The sequence below is a fragment of the Trematomus bernacchii genome, unplaced genomic scaffold, assembly GCF_902827165.1.
Source record: "Trematomus bernacchii unplaced genomic scaffold, fTreBer1.1, whole genome shotgun sequence".
In the NCBI taxonomy this organism is placed as follows: domain Eukaryota; kingdom Metazoa; phylum Chordata; class Actinopteri; order Perciformes; family Nototheniidae; genus Trematomus; species Trematomus bernacchii.
In genome coordinates this window covers 227,003-245,521 of record NW_022987905.1, presented here as the reverse complement: position 1 = coordinate 245,521, position 18,519 = coordinate 227,003, and the positions used below count along the sequence as shown (strand labels likewise).

Genomic DNA, 18,519 nt, shown 5'->3' with positions numbered 1-18,519 from the left:
GCCGGCAAACAGCAGACATTTTCCCATACAGCAGATGCGGAGCAACATCATTTGGAGTTGTGTCATTGCACGCCTGATAAAGTCACATGATAACTCTCCTCTTACCTCAATTTTAGTCTCCACCAACTGGATAACAATTGATATTTTAAGCTGTGGCTGTTAAAAAAGCATGTAACAAATGTTGTGTGATCAAACATTGAAACACTTTTAGTTGAACTAAACCATCATTAAGGAATTAGTTCTTTAATGAGTCAGGATTTAGTCATGGAAAAAGTGTTTTCCGCTTGCTAAACGGGGGAATATGCATTGACCCAAAGCCTATTGTTTAGTAGTGATTTGTTCTAATTTGGTCAGTTGGTGTCCTTTTCTGTCATCTCCAAACTCCTTAACCCACCCTCCCCCCGCCAAAAAACCCCACCCCTTACATTTTTCTCAGCCTTGTCTTTACAGAGGCTACTATTGTTCTTTGTCATCTTTATTCAGATACAATACTTTGGTTTTGTTCTCATAGTCTGTGCTTTAACAAGGGGTAGAACGAAACAAAGCAGGAGGCCTGTAAACAACTGCTCCCTCTACTCTGCCAACCTGCATTCAGCAGAGCAGCTTCAATTGATTGGCGTTGTCTGTTTACATTGAGAGCACAAATAATGCTCCTTTCACTCATTCTGCAGGATTAATACATATCTGACACCAGTACATGGATTATTAAAATTATATACAAATGTATTACTTGTATGTGTATCACTGTACTGTGATTCACTTTAAGTTACTTCTCCTCTGCTGATACATTTGCACATCAACAAACTAAAGCAAGTTAGGTATTAACAAAAGCTTGACTTCACATCAACTTTCCTTTGTCAAAGTTCAATAAGTTCAACACCTAATACATTTTGATTTAACTTTAGGTTTGCATTTTAGCAGGCAATGACAAACTTTAGCTTATGTTGAAAATGAAAATGTTCTCACCTCACTTCATGATGGTAAACCTTTTTCTCTTTTTGAGATAATGGTGCATTAGCTGAGACGTCACAGTCCTGAATCTACAGAGGTACACCACACATGTACGTGAATATGACAGCGTAGACTTTGCCCGCAACCTGTCAGCAGAGGAAACTGAAGTATCACCGCATTCTTGTCAGTGCAGCAAAATAAGCCAGTCTTCAAATGTGTCTTTCCTTGGGCTCTTGTCTTTTGCCAGATCCTCAGTAACACCAAAAAAAAAACAAGGTACGAATGGGAGAAGCTCTTTTTAACTGGGACAAGAGCTTGGTTTATGTGAACTGGACTTCAGTGTGTTTTCAGAATATTGGGGCACACCATGAGGCAGAAGACATCTCGTCATAGCTCCCCTACCGCCTTGTGCCCCTCCTTACTCCCCATTATTGCACGGTGCATTGAATCACCACAATAGGGCTGCATATATTACCAGCCAGGGTGTTCAACTAAGGCCTTCCCCAACCCCCCTGCCCTCCATCTATCACTCTCTCTTTTCCTCACAAAACAAAAAAAAACAACTGCAAACACTACAACCCCTTCCTCGCTCCCTGGTTACCCACATTTCTTATGGCAATGCAAAGAGGGGCATCAGTTGCTAGCCAACGGTATAGGGACAGTGTTGAACTTCAGTTAGTGGGGTTGAATGTTGCAAAAAAGAAACAAAATAAGAGATTATTGTCTTTCCGGGCTAATAAATAAACATTACACAAATATTCTGTTTATGATACAAACAGGCCAACAAGAAAGATTTACTGCTCTGACCACAATATGTTTGCAACACGTCTGCAAACCATGGTCTTTCAGTTGGTTTGATTTTATCTTATGAGCAATTCAGAAAGTCAGTTAGAAGCTTGACCGCACCCAAGAGTTGATTTTTAGACAGTGTGCAAAGCATGTAACACCATTAGTGTAGTCATTGAGGGACATTCCTGTGTGGGAACTATTCTGCTACACCTCCAGATTCACTGGAAGTCAGCTGCAGGTGCTTGTTTCCTGTTACACTTGTGGTAACATGTTGTGCTGTGTTCTACTTTCTCATGCTGGTTTTACTGTAGACACTACATCCTCATGACCCTGTTTCATCACAATAAGCACGTACACATAACCGTATTTCTCCCAGCCAGAGGTGGCATTTCTGACAGAAATCTCAAGTCTACCGTTTCATCTGATTTATCTTCTTGATTAACTTTTCTATTAATTCCCAAAAATGTCCTTAAGTATACCTTCATTTTCACTTTTCATGATTCACACGCATTTTCTTTGCAGGTGCGATGCAAGGAAATGCCTCTCAGACTACACATGCAAGTAAAAGTGCAAAAGTATTGGCATCAAAATATACTTAAACTACAAAAAGTAAAAGTATTCATAAAGTACATTGGCCCATTTCAGAAAAATATATTATATGATTTGATTATAATTATTGTTGCGTTAACGTGTTCATCACAGCTGGTAAAGGTGCAGATAATGACTTTGTATACTGCAGGGTAGTTTGTGAATTTACTCCAGGTGTTACTAAAGTGTTAAGAGTTTATTATATTTCACATTATTCATCCAAATCTGCAAAGTAACTAAAGATACTAAAAAATGTATTTCAGTAAAAGGACACAAATTACCTATGAAGTGAAAGTAACTGTCTATACAGTACTTGAGTAAAAGTTCATTTACAACACTGCTTAGAGTATTTTTACACTGCAAGAAAAATATCAGTCCTTCATCCACAGCTGTTGATATGCCTTTGATAATAACTGTGTTTAATAATTTTTACCTGTGTAAGAATTAGGTTTTAGTCTGTACTGCCTCTGATATTCATAACGTGTCTCCGGTTGCTTACAGGTAGTGAAGGTGTCCAGGTGACCTCTGTTCCTGCCTCTCTGGTGCCCTACAGTCTGTCTTTCTCTCTCTGCCCTAGTGTCCTCTCCTCGTCCTGTCTCTAAAGTAGAGTCCAACTGTCCCCTGGATCCTCTGGAGTATCTGAACACAGAGCAGAGCCAGGCCACGGTGGGTAGAGTGCTGAAGTCGGCTGTGTGCTTCTTTATCACAACTATAAACAAGTATCTCTTGATATATTATATTTATTTGTTTGTTTTGTGAACTGCAAGTCAAGCTGGCTGCAGGACACAAGTTTGACAGAGATGTTGAACTTCTGATTTATTACAAAGATGCCCACCAGCCCACAGCTGTGATGGAGGCAGGACAGACCTCCGCCAAGCCTGGTGAGTACACTTTAGTGACGGTGTTCCATTGCTATTGCAAATGTCATTATCCTATTCATCCACAGCTATCTAAATGAAAATTCTTAAATGTGTAAAAATAATTGAACAAGTGCCTTCATATTCTGTTGTTGCTTTTAGGATTTTAGTTATCCAGTAGTCTTCATATATTCTCTCTTCCTGTCTTCAGGATACTCTGCTGCTCCTGCTGAAGAGTTTACCAATGGGCAGCTATTTCAACATCTACAGTTTTGGGTCCAACTGTAAACACATCTTCCTGTGAGTCACTCCCATATTGTATTTGACTCAGTCACAAAAATGCGCTTCATCTTTTCTCTGTAATTGTTGGCTCATTGTTGGCTCATGATGGCTCTTACAGTAGACAAATCATTGATATGAGGTGATTCTCCAACACTATTGATTGTTTTTAAAGATTGTTTAATTGTTCACTCTCAACATTTTAAAATGAATAAATCCTACAAAGTGTATATGCTTGACTACTGCTGTACAGTAAATACAAGCCTTTTTGCATTAGTCTGTTGAACTTTCTAGAATTGTCATAGTCCCACACTATAAACGTGTGTCATTGCATTTGGTGACATTTTGCTTCATAGAGAGGACCACCAGCCAGTGGATTTATTTTGAAAGAAATCTACACCTGTATTTTCAGAACTACACTGGGGGTGTTCATAAAAATTAAAGAATATTTTGCAAAAATGGCCAATGTGATTGATTTAATAATAATTATATATATTTATATTTGTAACAGCTAAACTACAAACAAATAAATTAAAAACAAACTCAAAAATCGAATTGCCGCAGAGGCACCACTTAGTCAATATCATGCAGAATAAATCCAATATACAGAGCAGACAGGGCTCTGGTTTCAGACAGAGGGTGAAAAGAGGTGCTGCGGTACAGGCAGTATGAGAAAAATAAAGACCTTTTTGAACATTAAAGCATGTAAACATGTCACAGTAGAGGCACAACATACAAATATTAACCTAAAAATTCTTTTTATAGGGCTGCTTTAAAAATAATGATGTAATTCATGTCTAATATAAACATCAATGGACCAAGGCTAAACCCCTGTGCAACACCTTGTAAGATGTCTTAAAATAGTATCATTCATTCATAAATCAGTCAGCAACATATTGTATTTATGTCTCAAAGCACTTCTATAACTAGCATCATATGAGGCTGAAGGTTCTCTACACACGCTCAGCAGTGTTATGCTTTATCATTTTGGTAAATTAGCAATGTAGCACAGTGATAACGAGTCTTTCTGTTTGAAAACCTTTTTGCTCTTTAGGGAGCTGTGTTTGTTTGTGCATTTTTCCTGCTGAAGAAAATACAATTTGACAACTTAAGTGCATGCATATGAATTTTATTGAGAACACTTCATGACAACTCTTAAAATCTAAACAACATCTTTTAACAGCAAGCTGTGTCAAAAAGTCCACATCACTGTTTCTAAAGTCTCAATGCACTGGTGAAGGTTTTACGCCAATGTGCGATACACTGGTCAATAAGTGTTCTGATTCTCTGAAACTCTTCTCACACTGGTCACAGGTGTAAGGCTTCTCTCCGATGTGGATACGCTGGTGGTCCTTCAAATTGCTTGAGTTACTGAATCTCTTGTCACACTGGTCACAGATGTAAGGCTTTTCTCCAGTGTGGATACGCTGGTGGACCTTCAAATGGCTTATTTGCCTAAAACCCTTGTCACACTGGTCACAGATGCAAGGCTTTTTCTAAATGTATAAGACACAAATCCCAATCTCTCACCTGCTACTGGACTTCCCTCCACTCTTTCTAACCCTGGGTGTGTCTCATTGGTTACGGTGGCAAAGTAATACAGGAAATCCACACTGCTTTCACCTGGTGCAGATCAAGAGGCAAATATTTGTGTCTTTTATCAGTTCAAGTGCAGTTAGTTCATATCTTATGTGTCCAACATTTCCTTTACCTATCACATTGAAGGTGAGGTGTCCGTCGCTCTTGGCTTGGAGCTTCCACTGGCCTGGCTGTATGGGAGAGAGCAGGCTGATGCGGTACAGACCCTCAAAGTGGTCTAAAGCTGCCAGGGGGCCGTCCCCGCTCAGCAGAGACTGACTTTGGTCTAACATTGGAGAGGAAGATGAACATCTGGGATTATTTTATTATCAAGAAGTAGTGGTATTTTAAGATTTCTATGAGGAAGTTAAAGTGTATTTCACAGCTGGATTGCACTTCCACCAACAGCTTATAAAACTAATATCTTTGCTGCACAGTTACCTGACGGACTGGTCAGGATGCACTCTGTCAGGATGCCAGTGATGTGCAATGTGACGCTTTTTACTGAGCTGTCAACTCTGAAGGAATGGGAAGACATCAAATCCTGGTCGCTTTCCACATGGAGGAGGGTCACCTGGGGAGGAGGAAGAAAAATGTGCTCAGGAGTATAATATTTGTTTTCCAGAAAGGGCTTGAAATCATTAAGAGAGCTTTCATTCTTCACATGTAAGGACACATTAAATTAATTATAATGTTATTGCATATGTAAATAGGCAACTTTATAATGTGCTAATATATCAACTTACAGCTTGTTTCCACAACCTCTAAAAAATGAAGAGATTTAATGCATGTTTAAAGCTGTTTGTTTTTCACATGCTTAGCCTATATTGGATGCTATTTCCTAAATGTGGTTGAAGATATTCAGAGCTGAATGAAACAGGCATTCATGATATAGCTCAGTTACTAAGACCATAACAATCAATATTTGTCCAGACTTTCCTCTAAGCTTGTCTCAGTGGCTTTGTGGTTTGTTTGACAGTTTATTTTGCCTCTTTACTTCTTCAATATTATTGAAATAAAAAACACAAAACATTGCTATTCATGACCAGTAGATATAAGCAATCAGTAATGAGGATTTGCAAGTGATCAAAATCCATACACGTGGGTAATCACTTATGCCTTCTTTGCCTTTAAAAATCATTTGATTTGGTTAAACAGTGTAGAGCAGCGGTTTTCAAAGTGTGAGGCGCGCCTCCCCTGGGGGGCGCCAGAGAGCTTCAGGGGAGGCGCAGCGTGAGAAAAAATAATAACGAGAAAAAGACGAGTAAAGTGACATTTGCACACTTTTGCCTGTCTGTGGAGACCGAGTTCCCCCACCTCGCCAAAAAGGCTGTTAAAGTGCTCACTCCCTTCACCTCCACCTACCTGTGTGAGTGCGGGTTTTCCGCATTGACTCTGATCAAAGGAAGTGCCGGTCAAGGCTGCAGCCAGAGGATGATCTGCGTTTATTCCTGTGTGCATCAAAGACGCAGACTCATTGTTCCCACTAAAGTAGGGGTGAGTGTAATAAGGAGATAAAGTTGACGTTCAGTGTGTTGCCGGGAGCATATAAGGATGTTGAAAATGTTAAAAATGTGTGTTGAGAACACGGCGTGCGAAAATATACGGGTCGTGCTGCAGCTAGATGTGCCTGTCCTCTGTAAGAAGGTGTCGGCGACTGACATGCAAGGAAGAACGGCTGTCCACAGGCTGTTCCAACTTTAACAACTTTATTAACTTCCAGGGTAGTGAATTGAACATGCTATTGTAATTGGGTGTGTGGTATATTTTCATGCACGGACACGCATGTTCCACAACACACAAACTGAACAACACTCAATTGTACGATCGCTACCAGTGTCCTTGCGATCTTGTTATAACAAGTCAACAAGTGCACGTTATTACTGATGCAATATGGTTGAGACCATTCGGGCTTATTCTAGAGGGGTGCAAGGAATAGTCCAAGTAGTGGAGGAGTTTTATACAATATGTTTAAAACATAAAGATAAAAAGGTTTTAAAAAGTGATTGTTTAATGTTTTAAGGAGGTGACGCTACTCAGCCAATCAAATCGGTGCAGTCAGTGAGTCAGCACAATAGATTCAAACACTCACAGAGACGAGACAAGAGGAGAGAAACAGTCGGAATAATTTCAAATGGCGGAAGGTAGACAGCGAAAACAGAGCATTTAATGACATGTTCTCTTACTGGACCTCTTTGAAATGCAATGTAATAACAACAATAATAATAATAATAATAATAATAATAATAATAGCAATAATAATTGGGAGGGGGGGCGCGGCTGTTCATATGTTCTCTGAGGGGAGGCTCACCTTCCCACACTTTGAAAACCCCTGGTGTAGAGGTTGATCCCCAGCAGAGGGTCTGGCTGCTGCACCTTGTCAGTGGCTGTGTTATCCTCCACTATGGCCGAGACCCTGCGGATGTCAGAGTTGGTGGTGAATATTGTCAGACCTCCTGACAGGGAGGACAGGGCGGAGTAAAGAGAGAAACGGTCAGGAGACAAAGGTTCCCTCTTCCTCCTCCTCCTCCTCTTCCTCCTGCCTCTGCTCTCTGTTGTATATTTGAGGTCTTCAGTAAGAAGAAACGTCACCTGTGGAAAAATCCGCCTCAAATGTGACCAATGTTTGAGCTGGAAATAACAGGATAAAATGTCTCCATTTCTGTACTCAATAAGTACAACAGGGTGTGCTTATAAAGTTTGTTACAGGAACAAAAAGATCCTAAAATGCAATTTACATAATCCTTTTACACTTACTAACTATTGTAAGTAAGTATCTGCAAACATAGATAACTTCTTCATGAATGAGTGGCCCTGTCATTAATTATTAATTAATGAATTGGTAATGTCATCAGAAGCATTTAATTTGTTGTGAGCTGTAACATTATAATGCATTTTATTTAGATGTAGGCTTTTCAGATCAGAACATTTTCTCATAAGTTCCAAGTGCATTTGTGCAACACCGGAGATAATGAAGTTTTTTTTATAGAAGAATGCTTTAAAATATAAAATCGTACCTTGCTCTGTTTCTCAAGTGCCAGAGCCTTCACAGCATCAAACAGGTGGGCGTCTTTAGGGGACGCATCAGTGAATACAAAGATCTCTGACAGTGGAGGACTGTGAGTGAGGGCCAGCTGAAAACACACACAATAATGGAAAATTAGCAGCTACACATGATTTCAATTGTAATACTGTATAATGTGTTCAAACACCTGAACACTGTTACAGAAGAAACAGCATTTTAATTTACCTGAATGGCAGAGAGACACATTTCTGGCTCGTCTCCTCCTCCCAGCGCCATCAGGTTATCCATCTGCTGGATGAACTGGTTTGGATCATCGGTCTCAAACACGGGTCCAACCTCTGCAGAGTACAGGAGATAGACGTGTCAGATGGCAAGCAACAACAGCAGATCTTCCATCGTATTGAACTTATTTAGCAAGACCAAAGTTCGGAGGGCCTTACTACATCCCATTTAAAGTTCAAACATGAATTCACTAACTCTTGATTGACACAGCTGTTTATATGGTAAATAAATAGCTATAGTCACTAGCCGTTTCCCTTAGTACAAAGTAGAGCTGCAAAAATAATTTTAAATTGCATCCAAATTGCAATATGGCCTGCTGAAATGTTCATAATGATGCAATAATCCTAATTAACCATAGTATAGATCCCCACAATAATCACTCCATACTCATTCAAATATTTCAGTGACGACGAGAATAATGATGAAAAATGCATTTATCTTTTATATTTCATAACATGATGGCAACTCAAAAGAAGGGTTTTAAATAAAAGGTAATATAAAGATAACCTTAGAGGAAATGTAAAGATTTAGTCTCTCTTTCCAGAGATGCAGAAGCAGTACATAATCCTGTCTAACTGCCACGAAGGTGAGATTTGGGAAATGTTTATATACTTAAAACTCTTCCAAGGTTACACCAAATCCATTCTAACCATACTTTAACTTGTTTGCCATGCATTTAGTCACAAATCTACCCCTGGTCAGGTGATCTGCTTCCCTAAGGATCACAGGTGTAAGGGGGCGTGGCCTGGGGGACAAGGGAAGAGAAGTAGGGGTGGGCGATACCACAAATCTGGATTCGATCCGATACCAAGTATTTCAGGGCCAGTATCGCCGATACCGATACCGATACCTTTTTTAATGAAAAGCTTCATGTACTTTCATGTAGGGGAGAGCTGCATGACATGATTTTTGAGCTGAAAGCATCATAACTAGACTAAATCTGAATTCATTTTCATGATTAAAGACAGGACCGTTTTTATAGACAAATAAACGTTTTACTTTTGCAAATTTAAAGTGCAAACATGAAAAATAACAATACAAAGTGGCCACATTAGCGAACTACCTTCTTGCACACATCAAAGTTCGCTAAGTTTTCATTGACAGTTGTGAAATAGCTCCACACAACGCTCCTCTTTCTCTCAGCCATCATGCGCGTGTGTCGCACTCGCGAGTCGCTGGCTGCTGTCAGTCAGCTTGATAATCGGCGTTCAGGCAAGGAGCGCGCTGCACGTGCGCGAGCCTCGGGAGAGGAGGACAGCAGTGGAGAGAGAAGAAAAGAGCGTATATACTTGTGTTCGTCTGCACATAGTTTTTGATGAAATTGACGAGTAGAGGAGAGGGGGAAAAAAGTATAAAAGTATCGATCCTATTGGCTCTAGTATCGATACTTTTAAACGTAACGTAATATCGGAAGTATCGATATTTTGGGATCGATCCGCCCACCCCTAAAGAGAACTGTTTGGGCTAGAGGAGAGAGAGGAAATGTTTGTGGAGACACATGGAGGAGTAATGGAGGAGCCGTGCAGCCTCCAATTGAGAGGGGGGAAATTATTCAGCTCTTTTTAATAGTTGATATTATCTATTTAAAGTGAACAAGGAAATCAGTGTGACTTAAGGACCATTACCATTGAACAGAGGAGGAAATCAAGCCAAGACCGGAATACTATTCACTAGTGATGGCAAAATGAAGCTTTGAATGAAGCATCGAACCACTTGGACAATTGTGTCGGAAATAGGTTCATTTCTCGAAGCTTCAGTTACAGCGACCTCTCCTGGCGAAGTGCAAGGCTGCAGTGGGTTTAACGTATCTTTGCCTTGAAAAATATTCGATGCACACACACACTAAGACTGAATACCATGTTCTATTTGCAATTAAAGATTGATAATTGTGTGTATTGGGTTATTGAGAAGAGACTAGAGAGTGCTGGAAAAAATGTTGGGCGGAGAGGGCCTTTTATCAGTTATTAAAGTATTAAAGTTGAAAAGCAATGATTAAAAGTTAATCCGTTCCAGGCTTAGAACCAGCTGCACGGAGGGAATCACCGCATTAGTGCCGCTGGCTCTATCCACTAGGCTATCTATTCTTTAAACTATTGTGCTGTTTCTATATTACTCATTGTCTTTTTGTTCACACCTTCTCCACATTTCAAAGTGTTTCCCGAGCCAGAACGACCTATCTTTCTTCCTGGCTTGCTCTATAATGATCCAATTCAAATGCAATACCAACAACAACTCAACAGCAACAACGCAAACTACGACAACAACCCACACATTGCACATTGTTTAGAGCGGTTATAAAGTGTTGAAGCGCTCAAATTCGAAACTGTTTCAACCTGTCAGAATAGAGTGGCGAAGTCACGCCCATCTACTTCCGCCCCATGGGACCTTATTTCGGAAAAATTATGTATTGAAGTCAATGGAGAGAGAAAACTTATCTTTCGGTCCTGTTTAAATTGTGCCATGAATTACACATATGATGTTTGTCAATCTTAAAATATAATTTCCATGTCAAAAAAGTCACAGTTTGTCGTAAAACTGTTGAAATATAAGACTATGAAAAATACACAACTAGAAAGACTACAAATCCCAGAGTCGCGTAAGTGATGTCACAATTGTTTTCCTCCACTAAGAGATAGCTAAGATCAGTGCCATATAGATAGAATCTATCTATATGGCGCTGGCTAAGATAAGATAACTTTAACAAGATGCCGATGTGCTTAGTACCAGGTTGTTATCATACCAGCAATGGGTCTTGCTCGTTCTTTCGCTTCCCGTCTGATGAAAGGACCAGGAGTGTCTGGATCAAGCTAGCTAGTAGCTAGCACGTTAGTTAGCATTACAGCCTTGTCATTTGTATTAGCCTTAACATGAAGTAACATTAAGTAACCCAAAATGTTAAACAGTAAGAGTAGTAGTCATATTTCGTGAACCCTTTGAAGAGTACTGTCACACCGGTGTGATCATTCTATAATACACAATTTAAGCCCGGGGGAGAAATGCTAACGCTAACGCTAGCGATCTTCTCTACTTCATGCTATCTGCACAAATGGTTGACATTAAACATTACAAAGACCAGGCAGTTCAGAGAGAATCAAAGGAAGGCAGGCAGGCAGCTTTGCATGACTTTCTTCAGGACGTGTTTCATTGTGGTGATAGTGAGGGGAGTCAATCGTTTTGTTGACAAGACAGTAGTGACGGCCATCTTGGTGACGTGTGTTGTTCTGTGAGACCAGAGATGTAGTTCATTTAGCGTTTCACACAAACAAATGTGTTACTTCACAGTTTTACGACACATTTTTTTTTTTTTTACTTGCAAAATTATCTTTTAAATTGACAAACATCATATGTGTAATTCGTGGCACAATTCAAACGGGATCGAAAGATAATCTTTCTCTCTCCATTGACTTCAATACATAATTTTTCCGAAATAAGGTCCCATGGAGGTCCACCGGAAGGGGAGGGACTTCGCCACTCTATAGAGACGAGGCAGTGCATTGAATCGCGTGATTGGACCGCGAACCAGTCAAGTGATTCATTTAGGAAATGAAGCAGTTGCTGGTTCGGACGTCACATGTCACGTGATTTGAAGCAAGCTTCGAATCACTGGCCGTTTCTCAATCGCGAGGATATTGACTTCCAAGCCAATATTTCAAGGATGCTACGTCATCGAGTGCTGCCGAAGGACTGTTCCAATCTCCAGCATACTTGGAATTCCACCGAGGCCGCATCCTTGGTTTGGGGGAAATTTCGAGGCTGCACATGGGTAGACTTCGCGTCCTTAAAATCCCCACAATGCTTTGTGCATGGACCAATTTCCCCAAATCTGTGGCGGAAGATGTAAGGCGCGGCCTCTCATATGACGCACACCTGCACACTTGCTAGCCTGTTCCACTCTTCGTTTTCCGAATGGCAGGAAGTATTCTTGACTTGCTTCTGAAGCAAGATGCTCGGCTCGGCTGTGCTACCAAGTCAGCATCCTCGCGATTGAGAAACGGCCACTGCTTCTATGGAATAGGAAGTCCAGGGTTGAAGCTCCGTTCGAAGCTTCAGTGTCAAACTGCCATCACTACTATTCACATCCTGTAGGTTTGATTCTTTTTTTTCTTTTTTTTTGCAACGCATTGCTTTTCCTGATTGCTGTTTGCATTTTGAAGAGAGAACATAAACTCCCATTTTAGGTTTTCTGGACATTTTGTGATGTATAATTTGACTTATTTTGAGGTGGACAAAGCTTGTAGATATTGAAGTGGAGAATACCTTTTCTTTCTTGTGAACTCATTTGGTGGAAAGGTGTTTATATCTTAATAGATTGTGTTAAGCAGTGATTTACATTTTTGTGTACGATGCATGCATTCCTTTGTGGTTCTAAGAAGGTCATTAAAAGCATCCACCTATTTTGAATTTCCTCTTTATTCAGGTATAAGTATCACAGTAGCTTTTGAATTATTGTTAAACATAATTGTTAAAACATAAGCAGTTTTCTCTCACCTGGGTCATGGAAAGGCACTAGTACATAGGTGCCAGGCAGCCCAGGGTTGCTGGCTCGGCTCTCGATGATGGAGTGAGCCCTGAAGCGAGCGGCAGTGATCTCCTCAAACATGCTGCCTGTGGTGTCCATGACAAACACCAACGCAGGGATCTGCTTCACACTAAAGAGCCTGGAAAGGAAGTTTATAAGACGACAATCCAAAGTTGAATACTCTACTAACCACATAAGGGGACCCTATTGTGTTTTCACTATGGGAAATACAAGAACTACCCATAAACAGTTTTCAAAGCCTACCTGAGGAACGTTTCAGGGCCCACAGCGTCTCCGAGGTCTCTCAGTACACTCAGGGTGGCCTCCATAGCCAAATTGGCAGCCTCCATATGGAGATAATGGTGAGGGGAGAAGACAGGGGAGGTGCTGTCCTTGTTGATGCCCCCTTTGGCCCCCATATAGCGGCTACTGTCCAGAATACCTCCATGACTGCATTTGCCTGAAAGAAATAGTCAAAGCTTTATCGAGCGAGGTTAAGAAGGAAAGTAAAAGAAAGCATGTGGTTGTTGTTGTTATACTTTTTATTTTACATTTTGCTTTTTTGGACTGCACTAATAAAGTTTTTCTCTGATGTACCGTATGGTTTTGGAGGGAAAGTGCTGAAGTAGCCAGTGGTGAGCAGCTGGGTTTCTCGCTATGTGTTTGTCAGTCCTGGCTGGAGGTTGTCTCGACAGGTGGCGCTGAAGCACTCCATGCAGGTAGGAGTGTCTTCTGTAGACAGAGAGGAAGAAGGGTTAGTCATGTTCATTGTTTGGGCACAGTTTGCATCAGCCAGCTCTCACTAGTCTGAACAATTATTAAAAGTAAAGTAACTTCCTACATTTAAATAATTACATTGGATGAAATTGATTTTTAACGTATTCATCACTGAATTTATTTGAATACCATGACATAAATTGTAATTATATCACATGTTATGTGTCCATACAACTGTATATAGTCATGATGACCATCAATGTGGGATATAACTCAACATTTAGGCTGCAACTAAAGATCATTTTTATTTTCTATCAATCTGGCGATTTGTTTTCTAGATACAAATTGTCACATTTGAGGAGCTGGAACACGAGAATATGAGCATTTTTGCAGACAAAGTAATGATAATCTGTTTGTCATGCTTCACTTTTCAAATAGTTGCTTTCAGTGTTTTCCCATCTCTGTCCATTAGGCACGTTCCAGCAAACCTTTTCATGGTCTTTAACATTGAACAGTGTAGAAATAGTACAATCATATTTTATATTGTTTAAAGGGGCAAGCATGTCTACATTTTGGTTTGGTTGTAGAACCAGTCAGATTGCTGCCTGTTCTAACTTACTTTCCATTGACAAACCACTGACCTTTCGTCTAGTTATCTTAGCTCTAAGTCAACCTGACTGAGCTGTGTGTCTGCACTTGAGTGTGTGCTGCCAGAAAATGAATAGTGACAAAGGCTGACTGACTAATAGGAATCCAGAGGATAAATACAACAATGCTGTAGTGAAGGCCATCACCTTTGTTGATTTTGATAATCAAGATATATTGCAATGAACAATGTGTGAATAACTCCAGAGTAAAAAGCACATGTCAAGGCAGATATGAAGTATTACCTTCAGCCACAGGCACGGCAGGCTCCTCTGGCTGCAGCAGGTGGAGGTAAATGGAGCGCTGGCCCATCTCAACCCAGTTGCTGTGACTGTAGAAATCCTGGTAAAGCAGAAGATTGAAACACAAAGCACTACTTGAGGTTTTTTATTTTCAGCACACTTTGCTTTGGTCGTTATGGGAGGGAATATTTAGCCATTGCAAAATACAAATGAGTGGCCATGCAAGCAGTTTGGAAGAACGTCATTGAGGTGTTTGAGTTTACAACCCTAGTTTTTACCTTTTTATTATTTGATGAAGAGTTATAATTCTCCACTATATAATAACCATCATCACGACATCACCACTCCACATTTATTTTTATTTATGGCGGTAATTGTAGTGTCTGTAGCTACGGATACATACAAATAAATGTTTTTTTACACAAAAATAATATTTTAAAGAAGTTGACTCTTAATCTTTAAAGCACATCTGGCTTAATTTGAGCTGATGTTTTGCACAATTTTGAATTTTTGCAGGTACTTGCTAATTTGTCCATTAAGGTTGATATAACATGTGGTGTGAATTAGAGTTCTGTCCAACAATAAGCCAAGAGGTTCAAATGTGGAAGCATGCTATCAACTTCCTCTCCTCTCTTCCTCAAATCCTCCTGATGTTTCTTTACAGTGCAGCTGTGTACCTGCAACGAGTGAAACAGCTGTCCCAAGCTGTGACGAGCACTTTGGTACTCTTTGGCCCGTACTGAGAGCAGAGTCTGAGCCCAGAACTGCCGTAACATCCCCATGGCGCTGTCCACTTGCTCCGAATCAAAGTGGTACACCGGGTCGGACCTGGTGCTGCTCAGGAAGTCCATGGCCGCATTGGACTTCACCACCTCTCCCACAGCTCTCCAGAAGCCACGGCCCAGTCTGGTCTAAAATAAATACAGGCTGATATTTATCATTTAGAATAAGATGCAGTCATGTGTTCAATGTCAGCTGCGGTTCACAGGTTCAACTTTAGTGTCTAATAATCAGAGGTTTGATGGTTCATCGCCAGCCCTTTCAGTTCATATGTCAAAGTGTCCTTAGGCAAGACACTTGACCCCAAACTGCTCCTGTAGGCATGTCTAAGAAATTGTAGTGTATGTGAGTCACTTTGGATAAAAGCTTCTGCTAAATTGAATGTAATGTCATATGAACACAGAAGAAAACAATAATCAAGCATTCATTCAACATCCCTTTATCAACCCCTTTGCGTAATAGAAAAAGTAGTTATTTAATACAGTTTTATACTGAATGTAAAATAAAAACCCTGAGATCAGCTCACCTGTTCCTCTTCATTGTTCCCCTGAGATGTTTTGGTGCTCCTCAGGGTCTCCAGGGTGACATTGAGAATAGCCTGCTCAGTGATGTACTGGTGTGTGTGCGAGTCCCATGACAATGTTAACACTCTGGACCAAAAGTTGGGGAGGAAGCCCATGCATGGTAAGGCCAGGAGGAGAAGGTAGGCGAGAATAAACAACTGCATCTGCTTTCCACTCCCTTCCCAAATTCTTCTTCTGTCCTGTGACATCATGTCCTGGAGATGGGGTGAGTGCTTCACATCCTACCTGAATGAAAAATATGCAATACAGTTTTGTGTCCAATTTCCAGCATTCATGGCAGATAGACAAGCTTATAAATTGGATTAGAATTAGCCAATATCCTACAAATCGTATAAATATGACACATTTTATATGCCGGCAAACAGCAGACATTTTCCCATACAGCAGATGCGGAGCAACATCATTTGGAGTTGTGTCATTGCACGCCTGATAAAGTCACATGATAACTCTCCTCTTACCTCAATTTTAGTCTCCACCAACTGGATAACAATTGATATTTTAAGCTGTGGCTGTTAAAAAAGCATGTAACAAATGTTGTGTGATCAAACATTGAAACACTTTTAGTTGAACTAAACCATCATTAAGGAATTAGTTCTTTAATGAGTCAGGATTTAGTCATGGAAAAAGTGTTTTCCGCTTGCTAAACGGGGGAATATGCATTGACCCAAAGCCTATTGTTTAGTAGTGATTTGTTCTAATTTGGTCAGTTGGTGTCCTTTTCTGTCATCTCCAAACTCCTTAACCCACCCTCCCCCCACCAAAAAACCCCACCCCTTACATTTTTCTCAGCCTTGTCTTTACAGAGGCTACTATTGTTCTTTGTCATCTTTATTCAGATACAATACTTTGGTTTTGTTCTCATAGTCTGTGCTTTAACAAGGGGTAGAACGAAACAAAGCAGGAGGCCTGTAAACAACTGCTCCCTCTACTCTGCCAACCTGCATTCAGCAGAGCAGCTTCAATTGATTGGCGTTGTCTGTTTACATTGAGAGCACAAATAATGCTCCTTTCACTCATTCTGCAGGAGTAATACATATCTGACACCAGTACATGGATTATTAAAATTATATACAAATGTATTACTTGTATGTGTATCACTGTACTGTGATTCACTTTAAGTTACTTCTCCTCTTCTGATACATTTGCACATCAACAAACTAAAGCAAGTTAGGTATTAAGTTAACAAAAGCTTGACTTCACATCAACTTTCCTTTGTCAAAGTTCAATAAGTTCAACACCTAATACATTTTGATTTAACTTTAGGTTTGCATTTTAGCAGGCAATGACAAACTTTAGCTTATGTTGAAAATGAAAATGTTCTCACCTCACTTCATGATGGTAAACCTTTTTCTCTTTTTGAGATAATGGTGCATTAGCTGAGACGTCACAGTCCTGAATCTACAGAGGTACACCACACATGTACGTGAATATGACAGCGTAGACTTTGTAAACAGCGTAGACAGGTTGCGACCTGTCAGCAGAGGAAACTGAAGTATCACCGCATTCTTGTCAGTGCAGCAAAATAAGCCAGTCTTCAAATGTGTCTTTCCTTGGGCTCTTGTCTTTTGCCAGATCCTCAGTAACACCAAAAAAAAAACAAGGTACGAATGGGAGAAGCTCTTTTTAACTGGGACAAGAGCTTGGTTTATGTGAACTGGTCTTCAGTGTGTTTTCAGAATATTGGGGCACACCATGAGGCAGAAGACATCTCGTCATAGCTCCCCTACCGCCTTGTGCCCCTCCTTACTCCCCATTATTGCACGGTGCATTGAATCACCACAATAGGGCTGCATATATTACCAGCCAGGGTGTTCAACTAAGGCCTTCCCCAACCCCCCTGCCCTCCATCTATCACTCTCTCTTTTCCTCACAAAACAAAAAAAAACAACTGCAAACACTACAACCCCTTCCTCGCTCCCTGGTTACCCACATTTCTTATGGCAATGCAAAGAGGGGCATCAGTTGCTAGCCAACGGTATAGGGACAGTGTTGAACTTCAGTTAGTGGGGTTGAATGTTGCAAAAAAGAAACAAAATAAGAGATTATTGTCTTTCCGGGCTAATAAATAAACATTACACAAATATTCTGTTTATGATACAAACAGGCCAACAAGAAAGATTTACTGCTCTGACCACAATATGTTTGCAACACGTCTGCAAACCATGGTCTTTCAGTTGGTTTGATTTTATCTTATGAGCAATTCAGAAAGTCAGTTAGAAGCTTGACCGCACCCAAGAGTTGATTTTTAGACAGTGTGCAAAGCATGTAACACCATTAGTGTAGTCATTGAGGGACATTCCTGTGTGGGAACTATTCTGCTACACCTCCAGATTCACTGGAAGTCAGCTGCAGGTGCTTGTTTCCTGTTACACTTGTGGTAACATGTTGTTCTGTGTTCTACTTTCTCATGCTGGTTTTACTGTAGACACTACATCCTCATGACCCTGTTTCATCACAATAAGCACGTACACATAACCGTATTTCTCCCAGCCAGAGGTGGCATTTCTGACAGAAATCTCAAGTCTACCATTTCATCTGATTTATCTTCTTGATTAACTTTTCTATTAATTCCCAAAATGTCCTTAAGTATACCTTCATTTTCACTTTTCATGATTCACACGCATTTTCTTTGCAGGTGCGATGCAAGGAAATGCCTCTCAGACTACACATGCAAGTAAAAGTG

At 40.4% G+C, this 18,519-nt stretch overlaps 2 protein-coding genes across 4 annotated transcripts in view; both read right to left on the bottom strand.

The window, feature by feature from the left end:
• vwa7 (von Willebrand factor A domain containing 7) overlaps window positions 1–17,567 on the bottom strand; it is a 32,447-nt gene extending 14,880 nt beyond the window's left edge. For 2 of the 3 annotated variants that reach the window (XM_034114774.1, XM_034114777.1), the window contains exon 1: window positions 967–1,305. The gene's annotated coding sequence lies outside the window, so the exon portion shown is untranslated. Of the gene's footprint in view, window positions 1–966; window positions 1,306–17,307 lie in introns of those variants that run through there. The other variant, XM_034114776.1, reaches the window with a different exon arrangement.
• On the bottom strand, window positions 4,818–17,319 carry LOC117470179 (von Willebrand factor A domain-containing protein 7-like). Its single transcript, XM_034114832.1, is given in 13 exon segments — window positions 4,818–5,087; window positions 5,176–5,328; window positions 5,484–5,616; window positions 7,419–7,634; window positions 8,060–8,176; window positions 8,293–8,405; window positions 12,838–13,007; window positions 13,133–13,328; window positions 13,466–13,600; window positions 14,476–14,572; window positions 15,150–15,383; window positions 15,779–16,061; window positions 17,161–17,319. Coding segments are annotated over 12 exon segments (1,989 nt in total). The 5' UTR covers window positions 16,028–16,061; window positions 17,161–17,319; the 3' UTR covers window positions 4,818–4,911.
• Window positions 17,568–18,519: the final 952 nt, after the last annotated feature.